This window comes from Hevea brasiliensis, chromosome 18, assembly GCF_030052815.1.
Source record: "Hevea brasiliensis isolate MT/VB/25A 57/8 chromosome 18, ASM3005281v1, whole genome shotgun sequence".
NCBI classification, from domain to species: Eukaryota; Viridiplantae; Streptophyta; class Magnoliopsida; order Malpighiales; family Euphorbiaceae; genus Hevea; species Hevea brasiliensis.
The window spans coordinates 4,631,091-4,649,923 of NC_079510.1; the positions used below are offsets into that span (position 1 = coordinate 4,631,091).

At 31.4% G+C, this 18,833-nt stretch overlaps 1 protein-coding gene across 1 annotated transcript in view; it reads left to right on the forward strand.

Moving 5' to 3' along the window:
* Positions 1 to 15,332, forward strand: part of LOC110651777 (uncharacterized) — a 28,364-nt gene extending 13,032 nt beyond the window's left edge. Inside the window, 14 exon segments of the mRNA XM_058141128.1 lie at positions 102 to 222; positions 321 to 390; positions 7,046 to 7,133; positions 7,212 to 7,332; positions 9,713 to 9,906; positions 10,010 to 10,118; positions 11,216 to 11,371; positions 11,622 to 11,724; positions 12,315 to 12,370; positions 12,373 to 12,402; positions 12,405 to 12,470; positions 12,473 to 12,485; positions 14,141 to 14,286; positions 14,991 to 15,332. Coding sequence (XP_057997111.1) covers positions 102 to 222; positions 321 to 390; positions 7,046 to 7,133; positions 7,212 to 7,332; positions 9,713 to 9,906; positions 10,010 to 10,118; positions 11,216 to 11,371; positions 11,622 to 11,724; positions 12,315 to 12,370; positions 12,373 to 12,402; positions 12,405 to 12,470; positions 12,473 to 12,485; positions 14,141 to 14,286; positions 14,991 to 15,184 — 1,467 coding nt within the window. The 3' untranslated portion in view covers positions 15,185 to 15,332.
* Positions 15,333 to 18,833: the final 3,501 nt, after the last annotated feature.

Below are 18,833 nucleotides of genomic sequence, written 5' to 3' on the forward strand. Positions count from 1 at the left end.
TCTCTTTCTAAATTTTCTATATTGCTATTCAAGTTTATCGTAATTATCCTATTCTGCTGGCAACTATGTTATGAACTAACTTCCATTTCAACTTCCAATAGTGTGAAGAAGTTTGTCGTCGAGCATTGAAGAGACGTTATCGTCTTATACCACACTTGTATACTCTGTTTTATTATGCTCATATCATGGGTACACCAGTGATGACTCCTACCTTCTTCGCTGGTATATGCTTGTGCTCTTGAATAATCCAATTTCATTTGAATGAGTTTGGAAAAAATACATTCTTGTTAGTACTTAATGTATGCAAATTGCTTTTACAGATCCAACAAATCCTAGCTTAAGGACCATTGAAAATTCCTTCCTTTTGGGTCCACTTCTGGTTTATGCAAGGTTTTGTTCTCTTTATTTTCAGATAAATCGCTAGGTTATGGCACAAATGTATATGTGCTTTGTTGACATCATATCAATGCACACAATGTGGGTTGGTTTATAAGTTTTTCTTTGAACTAATGCTTATTGCTATGTTACATGAGGACCATTGTGCGGTACAATGGTAAGAGCTTAAGTTTTGAATAGAATGTTTACAATTATAAGGAATGATAATACTTCACGCAAGAAGGAGTGTTACTGTGTTATGTGTAATAGAAGGGGAGAAGGTTGATAAGTAGCTTATACTAAAATAATTATAGCACCATAGTTAGCTGCAGTTATTTACGTTTGTTATATAACAAACTATAATATATGCATATACAATTGTAAGTGGGAATTCATTGATTGATAGATAGAGAATTCACCACTGTTATTCTCCTTCTCCTCCTCCTTTTCCTACTCTCATCTCCCTTAATTCCTCAGGACTAGTTTTCCACTCCTAACATATTTCCAAATTTGCCTTCTGGGCTCTTACTTGCCATTCCCATAATTGTAACCACCTCTTTTTTTTTCCCCCAATTTTTTTCCCCATTCTTCCTGACACACGTTAGGGCTAATCAAATCTCAATTCTTCTTGCTGCACATAGGAGGCATTTGGTATAAGGTTAACAAGGGCAAATTATTAACCTTTTAACTTTTAACACCTCATTAATGTTGTTTGGATACTTAAAAGATTAGGTTAACTTTTCACCTCATTAATATTTAAATCCTTTGAGGGATTAAATGTTAACTTTGTGGACTAGGTAAATAATTACCTCTTTAAAGATTAAAACCTACAAAAATAACATTTAACTCTTAATTTTTTAACCTTCTACCAAACATACTCTTAGGGGCAATCAAATGAAAAGAACCAGAATTGAAAAAGTGAAAATGAAAAAAATGGTTAGATGAACCGAATAGATTAGATAATAGTCATGGTTTTTCATTTTGGGTTTCATGTGTAGGAAGGTGAAAGTGGCACAATGGGATAAATTAAGAGAATGGAGATTGAGATGGTTTGGATGTGTGCCTTGTAGACTAAGCAAACTCATCAATATAGAAGGTTGGGCATGTTGAATTTAAGTGATAAGAGAAAGGAAGTGAGGTTAGAGCTACTATGACATGGGAGGAAATAGTGAGGATATAATACTAAATCAATAAAAAAAAAAAAATAGAGAGCAAAGGGATCTACATATCCAACCTCAATTAGTTTTGGATTAAGGACACCAATACAAGCTCATAATGGAGCTAACAACCTACAAGCACAATGTGGGAGCCCACAACTTGTTTAGAAGAGAGAAAAGACTAAAAATTTTTTCACACTTTATTCCTTATTTCAATCCATGTATAAATACACATATTATGGGCTTTATTTGGAATAATACATTTAATTGCATAATTAACTCCTATTATTACATATTGTTGCTGATCAATATAATCAAATCATAGAATAGATTGCTACATAATTCCTATAATGAGAACCCACTTATCATACCTGTGTGGAAAGAGAAAACTTGGTTTTCTTTCTTTAATTAAATTGATTTACTCTTTTGGTCGCCTGAATTTGGCTCTCCCAGTCTTATGGTCTTCCACACCTGATCCAGGCTCTTAGATCAAATCTACCAGTCTTCCAGTCTACCGCCCTTGGGGAAGGCACCAGATCAGCTCCACCAGTCTTATGGTTTACCGATTCCCCCATTGCCCTTTTCCTCAGTCTCTTGTACATCTTACCCTAACTTGAAATGGGGCTTGTCCTCAAGTGAGAAGTCAAGGACGTGGAATGTACGTGGTTAATGTATCCTAAGAAGCTTCCACAGTACACTTACCTTACAATGCATGAGTAGTTCCAATTTGTCTTCTTGAATATCAATGATCTAAAATGGCTTATGGTGGGTTAGATACTATGAAGGTTAACACGTCAGGTAAGTTGGGAGTGATATGGTGGGTGCTGGGATGAAACGATTTTAGTTGGGACACATAGAACACTAGGTGAATCTTTCAATCGGCTGAGAGGGAGAGCTTATAAAGCAATAGAGCCAATCCTTTGGATGACAAGGTATGGTCCGCAATATTTGGCATTCAGTTTATTATTTGAACATTTGGTGATAAAGGTTTGTCTTGTGATTTGGAACGCATGATCTAGATTGTGGAACCTAGGGGGAGAAGGCAAATCTAGTAACTATGGTTTGGTGAAAGAGTTGAAATAGCTTTTGTGTGGTTTTTATCTCTAGTGTATATTGGACTAGAATCCATGAAGCTTTTCATTTCTATATCTCCACTCTGTCCTTCAACCTGAAAAAATTTTAGTCCTTTTGGTAGATATTTAAAGTCTGACTCAAGTCTGATCTACTGAGTTACAATCATATTGGAAGGAAAGTGGAATTCAGTTGCAGAGTGGGTATCTGAATCATCCATAATGGTTGTTCTTCCCTCAAATTGGTTTTCTAATCCTGCTCCCCCACTTTCCATCCTTTTGTTGAAAGATGCATCACTTTCTTCTGTGGAGTGAAGTTATGATGTTACAAAAAAAAAGGGTGGCTAAGCTGTCAAAAAAATCCAAACCTTTAACTTTTTGCAATTATATCCAGTCCTATTTTTTGACAATTGTAGCCGAATTTCAAAAGTTTGTTGCAATTGTAGCCCCATGGTCAAAATTAAGTATAATGATGCTAACATGACATCCGGCTCAACCAAAAAAATATATTATTTTATTAATGGGTCTTGCATTTCTTACAACCTAATAATAAAAAATCAAAACCTTCTCGATTTTTTTAAATTTTAGCCAAATTTAAAGGTTTGTATTAATTATAGCCAATTGACCCAAATTAAATAATTTTCTTTTACTTTATTTATAAGTAATGTGGTTGGTTTATAAGTTTTTCTTTGAATTAATACTTACAGCTACATTACATAAGGACCATTGTGAGGTATAATGGTAAGAGCTTAAGCTTTTAATGGAATGGTTGCAATTCTAAGGATCTAATAATTCTTCATGTGAGAAAGAGTGTTGATGTGTTATGTATAAGAGAAGGGGGAAAGGCTGATAAGTAGCTTATTTTAAGTTAATTATGGCTTTTTTAGGTTGTTATGCCTTTTTATCATTTCTATAAGAGTTTTTTTTATGCTTTTTAGAATCCCCGAGCACAATTAGCTATCGTTAGTTATGGTTTGTTATATAAGAAACTGTAACATATGCAGATGCAATTGTAAAGTGGGAATTCATTGATTGCTTAATAGAGAATTCACCACTATTCTTCTTTATATTCTCCCATCTTCCTTCTTTAACTAATTTCATCTCTCTTAATTCCTTATATAGAAACGTATTTTGGAGAGAAATTTGCTATGCATTTTCTTGAAAAAAGACTCTTTACATAGCTTCTATTTATATACAAGAATAAATCCTAGAATAGGAAACAAGATACAATAAGAAACTTAATCGATAAAAACTAGGATTCCCATAATTATGGGATTTAATAGTCCCCCTCAAGTTAGTTCATGAATATTACACATGCCTAACTTGCAAATTAGAGGGTGAAATAATCTGTTACTTAATCATTTAGGTAAACACGTCAACCAGTTGTTGCTTTGAAGTCACATGAGAGGCATTTAAAGAATGATCCGTTATTTTCATTTTTATGAAGTGTTGATTAATATCTATTGTCAAACTAAGCAAGAACAAGAGAAATCAAATGATGAAGATTGAATATTTTGTGTATATTGTGTTATACAGTAATGCCTTAAGGCTTTTATACATGTACACGACAAGGATAATAATGACTAACAAGAAGATAAAAATAGAATTCAGGTACAACAACAATCAGATATACACGCATAACAATATACACTAACACCCCCCCTTCAAGCTGAGCCTGGAGATGGACGAAGGCAAAGCTTGTCATGAAGGAAGCTAAACTGAGAGCGTCCCAACGGCTTTGTTATGATATCGGCGAGCTAATCGTGACTATTGATAAACCGAACGTGAATAAGACCACAACGAATCTGATCGCGAATAAAATGATAATCGATTTCCACGTGTTCAGTGCGGGCATGAAACACTGGATTAGAACACAGGTAAATTGCACTAACACTGTCACACCATAAAGTAGCTGAAGTGGAGGGCGAAAATCCAAGTTCATGAAGGAGAGTGGTGAGCCACATGACCTCAGCTGTCGTGTTTGCTAAAGCCTTGTATTCACTTTCGGTGGACGATCGAGCTATAATTGGCTGTTTCTTAGAGGACCAGGATATCAAATTGCGACCTAAATAAATAAGGTAACCACCAGTGGAACGCCGATCATCAGGACAGCCCACCCAGTCACTGTCAGAGTAGCACTGTAACTGAATATCAGAATTTCTGGATATTAATAAACCATGGTCCTGAGTAGCTCAAAGATACCGCAGCAATCTTTTGCAAGCCTGCCTGTGAACCTCAGTTACACAGTGCATAAATTGAGCTAATTTGTTAACTGTGAAGGCTATGTTGGGTCTTGTCAACGTGATGTATTGCAATGCACCAATGACTTGTCTATATTGATCCCCAAATGCAAGCAGTGTTCCCATGGATTTGCTAAGAGTGGGCGAAGTGGCCATAGGCGTGAGACAGCCCTTGGAATCTTGCATTTGTGTTTCTTGGAGCAATTTAGCAATATATTTTGCCTGAGAGAGAATCAAGCCTTCTTTAACGCTTTTAACCTCAATGCCAAGAAAGTAATTGAGAGTGCCCAGGTCGCGAACAGGAAAGGCACATTGAATTTTTGAGGGAGAGATTAGCAATAGATTCATGGCTATTTTTGAGAAGAATTTCATGTGCAATCAAGTGGCCATGGAGTTCATAAAAACTTACTGGTTCTGGACATAAATTTAAGGAGGTGATGATGGGGTGATATTCAGACCCAATGTTCTGCTATATGATAGCATTGAACTCAGTGGTGGAAATGGGGCGACCTGTGGCTTTAAGTTCATCTGCTAGAGACTTGGCCTTTTGAAGAAATTCAGAAATAGAGAGATCATTTTTTTTAAGTTCTTGCAATTCAATGTGCAATTGCAATTGACGATTTTGAGAAACAGACCCAAAGGCATTTGCTAAGGCTGTCCATACAGCAAAAGAAGAATCAAGGCCAGTCAGAGAGGGAAGCAAGAAGCCACGATTGTAGCATTTGGTCTTTTTTAAACCAAGCATCAAAGGCTGGATTAGGAATTTGAGTATTGGCATCGGATGGTGAAGGGATGCTATGGGAGGGGGAACAGCAGTGCCATCAATAAAACTATGGAGATCTTGATAATTAAGAATAGGTGTAAACTGAGTTTTCCAGGTGAGATAGTTTTTGGAATTTAATTTAAAAGAAGAAGAATGAGAAGAGGTAAGAGAGGGTGCAGCAGGTGAGGAAGAGGTGGGAACAAGAGCCATCGAAACGGTTTAAGGATGCTCTGATACCATGTCAAACTAAGCAAGAACAAGAGAAATCAAATAATGGAGATTGAATATTTTCTGTATATTGTGTTATACGGTAATGCCTTAAGGCTTTTACACAAGTACACGAGAAGGATAAGAATGACTAACAAGAAGATAAAAATAGAATTCAGGTACAACAATAATCAGATATACACACATAACAATATACACTAACATCTATATGTTTGGTTCGACCATGATGAACTAGATTGTGCACTATACTAATGGCAACATTGTTATGATAGAACAAGGATAAACCATTTATTCCTGACAACTTCAATTCTTCCATCAACTTCTGTAACCATAATAGCTCACAAATGCCTTGTGCCCTAACTCTATATTCTGCTTTTGCACTTGATCTTGCTATTACATTTTACTTTTTGCAACTCTAGGTAACTAGGTCACGCCCAACAAATGCACAATAACCCAACAAGTAATATGATCATACCTCTACATTGTTTGACAAATAGGTAAGAACAGCGTTACTTTTATAGTATCCAAAAGAGATCATGGCCTTATTAAATCATTCAAACCATAGTCTTGGTGACCGCTTTAGACCATAATGCCTTCTTTAATCTAAAAATCTTTCTTTTAGTTTTTTCATCATCAAACCCTAGAGGAATTGGCATATACATCTCTTCCTCTAAGTCTCCATGTAAAAAGGCATTCTTACCATCAAACTACTAGAAGTCCCACTCAAGATTTGTTGTACAAGACAATAAGATTCTAATGCCATTCATCTTTGCAAAAGAAGCAAAAGTCTCTTAACAATCTACTCCATAACTCTAACTGAAGCCTTTCGATACTAATTTGGCCTTATACCTTTCAATAGAGCTGTCCACCCTATGTTTTACTTGTTTTACTATGAGCACCCATTTGCATCCAACTGGTTTCTTTCCCAAAGTATGAGTAATAAGATCCCATGTCTCATTTTTTGCCAAAGCTATCATCTCCTCAACCATTGTTGCCTTCCATTTTGAATCGAGTTATGCTTCCTTCCAATCTCGTATGAAGGAGACAAAGAATCATATGAACAAAATTAGAAATAGGATGTTTAGTACAAGCCTTGACTTCTATTCTTACAGCGATGGGTACATCAAGGTCATCAATAGAGGAATTAGGGTTAGAATCAAGTCGTAACAGTACCCATGTAATTGTTCTGATGTTCTTTTTCATTTGTTGTAGCACTATTCCTGATCAGGGAACAGATGAATTGCAGCATGAACTGCCTAAAGGAATCTGGTTGAGATTTGATTTTGATGATTCACATCCGGTATGCTTATTACATTAATTATGCTTCTTTTCTAAAGATGCATTTTTCTTGTCCCTAACTGTTTTTTGTGTATAATAGGATTTGCCAACTTTATACTTGCAAGGTGGATCAATAATTCCTTTGGGCCCCCCTCATCAGCATGTTGGTGAAGCTAAATTTTCTGATTACTTGACGGTCGTTGTAGCTTTAGATGAAAATGGTAATTTGATGCATATTAATTTTTGTAAAGAAAAATCTTAAAAATTTGAATATATTAGTGGTTTTTAAGGAAAAAATGAAAATGACAATTAAATGAGAAAAAAAAAACAACTAGACTGGACCAAACTGATTGTTGGACCAATTCCAGGTTTCACCAGTCTGCTGTCTCATTCAGTCTTGTCCAAATCTTTAAAACACTGGTAATAACCTGTATATAAGTTATGATGTTTTTCTGTTGATAAACAATAAATAAGATTTGGTGTTTTTCTATCTTTAAGTAGTAAATAAGATTTGATGTTCTTCTATCTTTAAGATTTCTCAGGAGATGAAAATCCAAGTTTCAAAATCCCCATTGGTAATGACATAATTTTTGGCGTCCAAAGCTTGATCTAAGTTGTAGGATCACAAAATCCTATAAAAAAAATATATATTATGGAAGTCAAATTGAGCCTCTAAGGAATTGGGTAGATTTCCATAGGACAGTAAAATTACTGAAATTTAAGCTTTTCTTGATAATATTATGGCTAATTTTTCTTTGTTTTTCATAGTAACGCTTGCATATTTTCAATTTAAACTTTGGCTAATTTAAACAGCTTGAAAATATTTCTTTGGCTAAATGATCATGATAGGATTCTAATTTAAACTTCTGCTTGGATTAGAAACATGATTGTGATGTAATAGACTGACAATAGACACTTTGCAAAAATAATAGAGAACAGATTATCTCTTTCCCAAACATACCTCCAAAAGCAAATTTAGGATAGTTACTGACTTTGTATTTTATTAGCAGAAAAAGAGACTGATATACCTATGAATGTGTTTCCATGGGCTTTTATTAGCTAACTTTTTTTTTTCTTTGGTCTTGAGATGGCACCCATGTTGGTGTAGGCTAAAATGAATATTAAACTTATGTTGCTAATTCTAAACTAATGTCCATTAATTGACACTGATTATCCACTTGATTTACTTAGCAAGAATCAAGCAGCTTAATTGTAGTGGTGAGCAGTGCTTGAGAATCTAGATAGCAGGTATCCTATGTTGTTAAACAAATCTGTTACTAAAAATTGTGAACTTTTATTAGAAATAACTCTTAGTCCTCCATGTATAGATGATGAATGTTGATGGCTTTAACAGATTAAATTACCCCAAATGCAAAACATCTGTTTTTTATGGAGTGCTCTAGCTTTGTAGATTTATCGTAAACTTCAAATTATCTATATGGCAATTCTTATTCTGTGAATTTGATATTGCCCTCCGCTGCAAAGCTTTAGATTTTGAAAAGTGTAGATATAGGACTCCCCTACTTGATAGTTCTATGTTCCTAATTCTGCTTATTCAAGTGTCCATAGTGATGTAGGATTTACTAGAGATTTTAGGACTACCTATTTTAGGAAGAAGTATAGGAAGTAAAGTCTTAATTTTGCTTAGTAATTTATGTTGATTTGAGATTCCTAATTAGTATTGGATTAATATTTTCTTGTTTAGGGATCCAAATCCTAGTACTTGTAGGATTACAAGTACTCTTTATACACTTGTCTTCTAGGTATTTTGAGGAGAATTTTTCTATGATGGACAATTGATTTGAGTATTAATAAAATTAAGAATTTTGTTTCTTATTCTCCTTTTTCCCTTTTTGTTCCATTGGTTCTACATCACCTAGTCAACAAAAGAGAGGGAACAAAAAAATAAAGGGAAAATTACTATACAGCATAAACCACCTTGACATTATGTAAAATTTACATTCACATTCTTGTTTTTCGGAAAGTGAATCAAGTAGTCCACTTTAGTCCTTTCATTATATTTTAGTCCTCACTTTTTAAGTAAAATAACTTCTTAGTCCCTCACTAGTCTATTTTTCGGGGATGAAAAGGTTATTTTATTTGAAAACTCAAGGATTAAAATGAAATTCAAAATAAGATCTTAGGAATAAAGTATATAATATTTTAAGTGAAAGACAAAGGTGTTATGAAATTAAAAAGTTGAGGTCTATTTAATTCAATTTTGAAAATGAAAGGACAAAAGTGTCAATATTGATAAATGTTAGAGAGATTCTTTGTAATTTTCCCCAAAAAAAATGTAGTTATTAGCATTATAATGTACAGTAGAAATAGGGAGGGTTTAGACTAATTAGAACATAGAAGATTCCAGCTAGCATGTCCATTCAACCTTGGTAGTCTTGTGCACTTTGAATTGCCTAGTTACAGTTTTGCTCATGCTGAGGGCCTGGACCTCTTCCTCTAGTAATTTGTATAGCAGAAGGAAAGGCAACATAATCTTCCTACTCTGCTTCACTCTCTCTCTCTCTCTCTCTCTCTCTGCAAGTGCATGATTCTGTGTTGGTCAACTGGCAAAAGGATGTCTGAACCATTTCTTATGTACAGGGCAAGCTAAAGGTGTATTATTTGAAGATGACGGTGATGGATATGAATTCACCAAGGGTGGATATCTGCTTACACATTATGTTGCTGAAAGTCGAAATTCAGTTGTTATTGTTAGAGTTTCTGAAATAGAAGGGTCTTGGAAGAGGCCCAAAAGACGCCTGCAAGTGCTATTGTTGCTTGGCGGAGGTGCAATGGTACATCCTTTTTACTCAAGGGACATTATCTTAGTTAGCATTGCCTATAATTTGCCGTTTGATTTGAAATATTTTGCAAAACTTATTTAATTTGTTCAAGCAGATTGAAGCATGGGGCATGGATGGAGGTTTTGTGATAATTTGGATGCCTTCAAAACTTAATATTTCTGAGTTGGTATCAACAAGCGAGAAACAATATAGGAGTCGTTTGGGTAATATTTCTTCTTTGGAGCTATTAGCATGCCCCCTCCTCCTCTTTTGCCTTCTCTTTCTAGTTCCCATACACATAGTTTGATTAAGATCTATTTTAATATTACTATAATTTTCTTCATTGACACTTTTTTTATGCATTAAATCAATGGCGTAATTATCTTCTTCCAATAATTATGTGCATGCTAAACATTTGGTGTGAAGTACTTGCTCTTTTTGTTGTATTCGTTCATTATATTTCAATTGTCCAACTCCATATTCTATCTTAGTTCTTATAGTACTGAGTTTTTTTTTATTGTAGTTTATTTTGTGATTTGTTTCTTGAGTTGTCATTGCTATGATATTATGATGGGCAGATATGTTTTGAAACTTTGATTTCTTAGTTGAAAGCTGTCTGCTCTTCTTGTTCCCTTTCCCCCATCTTTTGTCCCCAAGTTCTTTTAGCAATGGGATTTAGATTTTGCCATAGTTATATACTGTATTTCTGGCTTTGACTTGAGATAAAATCTTTTATGGGCTTTCATGATTTATGGATTTTGGAGTCGAATTTATAGGATGAATCAGTTTTCTACAGTAAGATGCTGTTAAAATAGGTGGAAAATTTAGTTCTCACCCTGGATTTCAAATCAATTAGGAATTTAAGGACTGAACGTAAAGCTTAAATTAAATTGTCTAATTTCCTGCATTGTCATTGAGTCTAAATTGGAAAATTTTAAAAGTTTGGAGACTAAAAGTAATATTTTGCCTATTCCAACATTTAAATTTGGAAAATGAGACTTGGAAGTCGACATTTTTACACATGGATGAATGTGCCTCAAAAATGATGTGTATCAACAACTCTACCAGCATGATTTTACCTATTGTTGCTAGACCTTTAGGAGTCCTCTTTTCATTTATATTATAGTTGTTTCTCTTATTAAAGTGGGAACTATAAAATCAATTATCTCTCTTTCTTCTCTTTTTATAGGATATTTACTAAATCAATTTCTTTCGTAAATAAATTTACTCATGAATACTAAACTTCAAATATTCCTATATATCAATTGTGAACTTTTAGGTAATGTCACGTTGTTTGCTTTTTGTTCAATGCTCAATGCAGAAAGTTCGAAGCATATCCTAGATGTTGAAGCCATTTCAAGACCAAAGGGCGCAGAGCTTTCTAGAATCCCTATTGAACTGAAATGTGGTGATTGGATTGTTAAAATAGTTCCCTGGATTGGGGGTAGAATTATTTCCATGGGGCACCTTCCGTCAGGTAATGATCATATTTTGGTGAGAGCAGCAGAGGCACAAATTATAACTATATCTTTCTATTCATATGAGACTATACATTTATTCATCTTGTTTTCATGGCAATCAATGAATGGCATTATATTCTGATCCATTTAGAAGTCTTCACGAATTTTGAGAATGATAAAATTAAGAATTTATTGTCTCAATGTTATTTACTTATACATCATGTGATGAAAGGTATTTGATTCCTATTTTGTTGATAATGACGACAGGAACACAGTGGCTTCAAAGCAGGATTGAGATTGATGGATATGAAGAATATAGTGGTACTGAGTACCCGTCAGCAGGATGCTATGAAGAATACAAAATCGTTGAGTAAGTTGCTATGAATATCTGTTTTCTAATACAAACATGATTTTGAAGTACATTTTTTTTCTATTACTTATTTCCACATAATGAACATGGCTATCTATGTGATAAGTTGAAGCACGTGAGATAATTACTTATGAAAGTCATGATATACTGTTTTACAAGGGAAATATTTTTAGATTGGTGGCATAGACAACAAGAAGGTGAAGGAAAAAATAAAATTAAGCAATCAGGAAACTTAGAATTAAAGGAGGGGTTTTAAGTAACAGAGTTGGAAATGGTTTCGGACTTGGAACAACATAGTGAAATCAGGTTGAATCGGTACAAAACAGACCAAATCAGCCGTCAATTTCATGAATTTTTTAAAAACTATCAACAAGATGACATATATTTAAATTTAAATTACTGGTGTAAAACTTTTTGTAAATTGTCTCCTCGCACAATATTTCCTTCTTCCTTCGAAATTGTTATCCTCCTTCTCCTTAGAAGATAATCAAATTTATGCTTGATAATAATTACAATATGTCTCCCTTGCTCCTGCTTTATGTTATGTAGTTGCTACACGCTCAAGTTTAGCAAAATTTATTTTCTTGTAGGCGGGATTTTGGGCATGCAGGTGAGAATGAATCTCTGATTTTAGAAGGTGATATTGGTGGGGATTGGTTCTTGAACGGAAGATATCTATTCAAAAGATGATCCAAAGATTCTTCATATCAACTCTAGCATTATAGCCTGTAAAGTAGGAGCTGGTTCTGTGGATTTTCCAGGTTAGATTCAAAGATTCTTTTTTTATGATTTTGTTCATTATTTTTGATAGCATTAGTAATTCTGTAAAAGTTTGAATCTAAGAATTATAAAATCCCTTTCATTTTGCTTTCTGTACAACCTATCAACAACCCTTGCAAATGAATCAAGCTAATGAATTTAGTTTGCATTGTCATCAAATATCCATCAAATTGTTTGCTTAATGCTTAGCGTGCCATGTTTCTCATATATGTACATAGATTCTATAGGATAACAGCATTACCTATCTGGATCACTGTTGATCCCACATTTAGACATCTATTCAATTTTACTTGAACATGCAATGCATCTGTGCACTTCCTTATAACGAAAAGAGTAAACATGTAAAAGAAAGTCTGATATACCTCATTTTGCTTCTGTATGTTAATCTTTATTATTTAATAAATCTTTTTTGTTAAATCACCTTTTCATCCTTATTAATCAAGGAATAACATCTGAAATTATAGAAGTGTACTTGCTTTTAGAGTCAAGTCCTAAAAGTTATTTTTTCTTAATATAATTTTTAACAATCAAGTCCTTTTATTTCAAAATTTGCTCATTATTAATCTTATCCATTAATTGAATGCAAAGGGTACACTTTCTTTTCTAGTTTTGGATTCCTCACCCCCACTCCACCCCACCCCCCCAAATCACATAAATGATCATGGCCAATTTAGTGATGGAATGCGTTAATGTATAAGTCAAGTTAATAGACCAAGATCAATTGACCAAAAGTCTTTTATTTCTTTATAATGCTAATAAATATAAAATATTTTTCTATTGTTTTCCTTTGAAAAGAAAAAATAAAATGTTTTGCAGTGGTTGATAAATAAAAAATTTATTTTTTGGGAAGAAACTTTTATGAAATAATTGTTGCATACAACTAAAAGTAATTTAAGATAAATTATTATTTAGTTCTTGTAGTTTGTCATAATTAATGATCATGTCCTGTGGTTTAAAAACTCAACAATTTGCCCTTAAAGTTTAATTTAATCTACAATTAGATCCTTATATCTATTTAACTTGAGTTTTGCCATAAGTCAAGCTAACCAAATGAGAGATTCTCTCTCTCTCTCTCTCTCTCTCTCTCCACCCTCTGCTTCATGACCTGCCCCTCCCCCCACCTACTGCTTCCCAACCATTGTTTTAAATAAATTTAACGGCCTTTATTTACAAGTTCCATGGGATATCATTTTGTAATATGTTGGTAGAGGGTTAATGTTTATGTGCTATCATAAGCTTATAAGTATTTAAAATTTTAAGCAGTTATTTATTTGGTTAGAGCGCTTATAAATGGCTAATTAGTAGCTAACATATTAGTTAAATGATAAAATATGACATTGTGTAATACACATTTTCTTTGGAGTTTATTTTGCAGATAAATTCTGGCAAACCAAGTCACAATGCATTTTATTGTCACTACAAAATGGCAATTGTTCTTGTGAAAAAGTTGATTGAAAATTTTCATATTTGTCTATTTGCTTATTTGAGTTCATCTTTATTTTTCTTCTTGCTAGGTGCTTCTCTTATATGCTAGGTTTTTTTTTTTTTTTCTCTTCCTTTTGATTACTATTATTTTATATGAAAAAAAAATGATGATGCCTTCTTATTTGCTGTTGCTGTTAATTTTGTGATGTAGGTTGGTTTGCTTGAGAGTACATCCAACCTTTATTGTCTTACATCCCATGGAAACTTTTGTCTCCTTCACTTCTATTGATGGATCAAAACATGAAATTCAGCCTGAATCTGGGGATCGATTTTATGAAGGGAATCTTCTGCCAAACGGTAATTATGCTTTTTCTTTTTTGTTTTGCTTCTGCAATTTTATGAATTCTTTTTTTTTTTTTTGTTCTCTTCTTTTTTACAGAAAAAGTGAAAGCATAAGTGAAACAAAAGAAAACTTGGACTTAAAAAAAAAAAGAATTTTGCATAAGTGATAATTTTTCAAACTTTTCCAAAGCTGAGATCATTCTAATATAGTCATAAGTTTGCATATAAAACTAGTTGTCCTATGTTAAATGCTTCTATCGCTGATCATGGATTTAAAATCCGCACTAGTTCGTTCCGGCTAATGACAGGGTGTACATAAGTGATGATTTTTCAAGCTTTTCCAAAGCTGAGATCACTAGAATGCATGTAATATGCTGATATACAATTGGCCCTTTTCTCATACCTAATAATTAATATGCTGATATGCAATGGTAAAAAATTATCTAAATGTTAAACTGCGTTTTCAATGAATACAGAGTTGTCTTCTATTGTAGTAGCTTGCAATACAAAAATCAAGAAGTGCCGTAATTAGACTTGAATATTAATTTTTCCTTCCTACCACTCTCTTCTTTTTTTGTCTTCTTCTTCTTTAAAAGCTGGATGCCTTAAAATAATATTCATTTTTTTTTTTGAGAAGTCTTCTAGAATTACATGCATGATCATGAGACAATCTTGAAATATTTTATACATATTAATTTGATCATGGTTTCTCATTTTAGGAGAATGGATGCTTGTTGACAAATGTCTTGGTATTGCGTTAGTCAACCGATTTAACATCAATGAGGTCTATAAGTGTTTTGTCCACTGGGGAACTGGAACAGTTAATCTCGAGCTATGGTCTGAAGACAGGCCTGTTTCAAGACAATCTCCTCTCATAATTTACCACCAATATGAAGTTAGAGGAACCTCTTAGTTGCTTGTATTATCAATTGTGCTTGTAACACTTCTATCCGAATAAGTTGTGTGCTATAACACTATGCAACTTGGAATTCTATTATGCAACCAGAAACTACTAAGTATGTGTGTGGAACTTTTGGGGATTACCCAAAGAGATTGCTTTATCTACAAATGATTGGATTTCTAGCATGTTTCTTTTTTCCCTGCTAATCTTTAATATGCTAATACTTAATATAAAATTTTTTATTCCTAGTTTATATCTGCTCCCACTAATTTCTGGTTAAATAATTTAATGGTATTTTGCTAAATCTTGAAGCAGATTCTGAATGGATGTGATTATTGTTATGTTCTTAATATTCTTTCTAAAGCACATGCATGGAGTTCGATTCCAGTTCTACCTAAGAACTGGAATTCTATCTAAGAATGAATTCTACCTAAGAATCAGAATTGGATTCAAACTTTCATGGATACATTTCAGTTCTAGTATCGACTTTATTTCGATTTCAATTTTGATTTTAATTTCAGTTTGAATCTCAATTTTTGCATCTAAAATGATAACATTCTTGTCAACATTTAAAAGAATAAAAATAATATTAAATGCTAACATCAAAATAAAATGTTAATATTAAAAATATATTATATATATAATTCTTAAAAGTTATATTATATTATCTTTTATTTATTTTTTAATCATATAGTCTTTTAAAAGGGACATTAAATTCTATGATTAATATGTGATTTAGTCATATAATTAAGGATTATAAGGTAATTTAATGTATTTATGATTAAAATTATTTAAAAAATTAAAAAATAAAAGATAATATTAAATTATATACTTAATCAAAGATAAAATAGATTATATATATATGGCAATTTTTTTTTGAAAATAAATAAATCATTTTATTAGAACTAGGAAAATTTTAAGAAAATAGGCCAAACTAAACCAATCATTAGACCTTACAGATATACCAAATTTAAGGCTCAAATGTTAAATAAAAAAATCTAATAAACATCAAAGTACAAGACATTAGAAAGAAAGCTCGAGCTTATGCCACACAGTAAAGACTAACATATCGCAAAGCTGTCTTAGTTAAACTATGAGCAGTCTTGTGAGCTTGTCCTTGAAACCAAAAAGGGGGCACGTTAATTCTCCAAGACAATAACAATTTACAATTTGAGATGGCCTCTCTAAGTTCTGACCAATTTTCTATAGTCCATAGAATAGCAAAATGCACCCCTTTCAATCAATCTCTACATATGACAACCTTAATTACATATAAATTTGTATAATTTTATGAAATTATATCTTATATAATTAATTTTTTGGTTAAATTTTGATTTATTATAATTTCAATATGATTACGATTCAATTATTGATGAAGAGCCAAAACAATAAATATAAGTTCAGTTTAGTATGGTTTAATTCTTACAGTAATAGTTTTTTAATTCTGATATAGTTTGGTATGATTTTTCAAAAACCTAGAAAACATGCACAACTTTTATATCAAATGATTTGCAAGTTGTAATAATTTTTTATATATATAAATGTGTGTTAAATTTAATTACTTAAATTAAAATTTTAAAATTAATTTAATTAATCTTGAAAAATTAATATTCAATAAAAGTAATTCTAACTTTATAAAAATGTTTCATAGATTTTAATATTTAAGCAGTTATATTAATTGCTAAATTTAAATATATATTAAGCGTAATTCAATATAAATAATTTATGGTGTTTAATATATTTTAAATTATGAAAAATTGTGGTAAAAAATTAAATATTTATATTTTAAAAAATATTAAGTATATAAATTAAGAATAAATTTTATTCATCACAAAAGTTTTATACCTATATAAAAAAGAGTTGAAATCTTAACAAAAATAAGAATTAAGATATATATATTTTTTTCTTTTCCCTACATTATGTAAAATTTATCTTTTAGTATTATATTATAAATATAATATAAAATTTCTTTTATTTTTTTATATAACATTTATATTTTATATTAAATATTATCTTTTAAGGCATTTATTTTCTTAATAAAAAAAAAATATAACTTAAAAATTGCCATGGTAATGTGAATCATAACCAATGCAAAAGACTCATCAATAAAATGCACAATATGAAAAATAAAATTACAGAAACGCCCACAAACTGATTTATAACATATTAATGAATGATAAATTTATCCATAACATATTTTTATCTCTTTCAACGGGTGGGTTAGAGGCAAGGATTGCTCCTCCTATCCCCGCCCCATAGAAGATTGAAAACGGAGGATTTCCTTACATGCATTTATTTTATTTATTTTATTTTTTGTTTTAATTTATTATTATATAATGTAAATTTATTTATTAAAAAATAAATTAAAAATTAGAAATATAGATTTTATACATAATCCTAATAATATATCTACATTTTTTTGTTACAATCATAATATTTAAATACATAAAAAATTAATTTTAATGAATTAATAAAAATATATTATATTCGGGGCAGGATATCTTCTCCCTATCCTTGCACCTATAACACAAGGGTCGGGGAAAATTCGAGGAAAATTAATCAAGTGTGGGTTGACTTGAGCCGGGTTTGATATCCCTATTTCAATTCTACTAATGAGAATCAATTCATAATCTATATCTATAATCTATCATAATCTATAATTCAATAATATATATAAATGTATGAAGGGAGGGGGAATATTGAGGTTTTCAAAAATACCCATGATAATTTTTTATTGTTATTACAATAAAGGACTATATTTAATTGGCTCTTAAAAATTAATTTATTTTAAATTTTTAATATTTAGATTAATTTTAGAGTTTATATAAATTTAAAATTTTTAATCTTACTTATTTTTAAATTCTATATAATTAGATTTTATTTATTATAATTCAAAAAAAAAATATGAAAAAATAACTAAAATTCGAAGAACATTGAGCAATGATCCAAAATTCAAAAGACAATGCAAATAAAGTGCATGAGATTGTGATGACATTATATAACATGCTAAAATAGGAGTTATCAAATGCAAAGTAAAGCTTCTATACACGAGGGAATATGATTTTTTTTTTTTTTCAGAATCACAAATTCATGATTAATCAAAGCCTAAGATGAACCAACGGAATTGGTAAGAATGGTAAAGGATTTTGTATCCTTTAAATAAGATCTAGTATTCGATAGTTATGAATGGAGAAACTCATCACTAGAAGCGCTGTTAATTTTTCTTCAAAATTTTGAATTTTAATAGATTTTAAATTTTCAACAAGGAATCCTACATTTTTTTTTTTTTTACCTTAAACTCTTTGGATGTGCATTAAAGGAAGGGTAAATTACTATTTAGTCTTTATATTTTAAAGAAACTAACTATTTAATTCTTATATTTTAAAAAATATGCTATTTAGTCTTTATATTATTACTTCCGTTAAATTGTTTAGTCCCTCCATCAATTTTACCATTAATCAATACTAATCAAACTACTATTTAGTCCCTCTATTTTAACAAAATTAATTAGTTAATCCCTATATTTTAGAAAAATATATTAGTTAGTCACTATAATTTGAGTCCGTTAACTATTTAATATTATAATTATATTTTATACCTAAGCTACTCTAATCATCTCCCCATTATTTCTCTCTTATCTTCCGTTATTTCTCATTCTCTA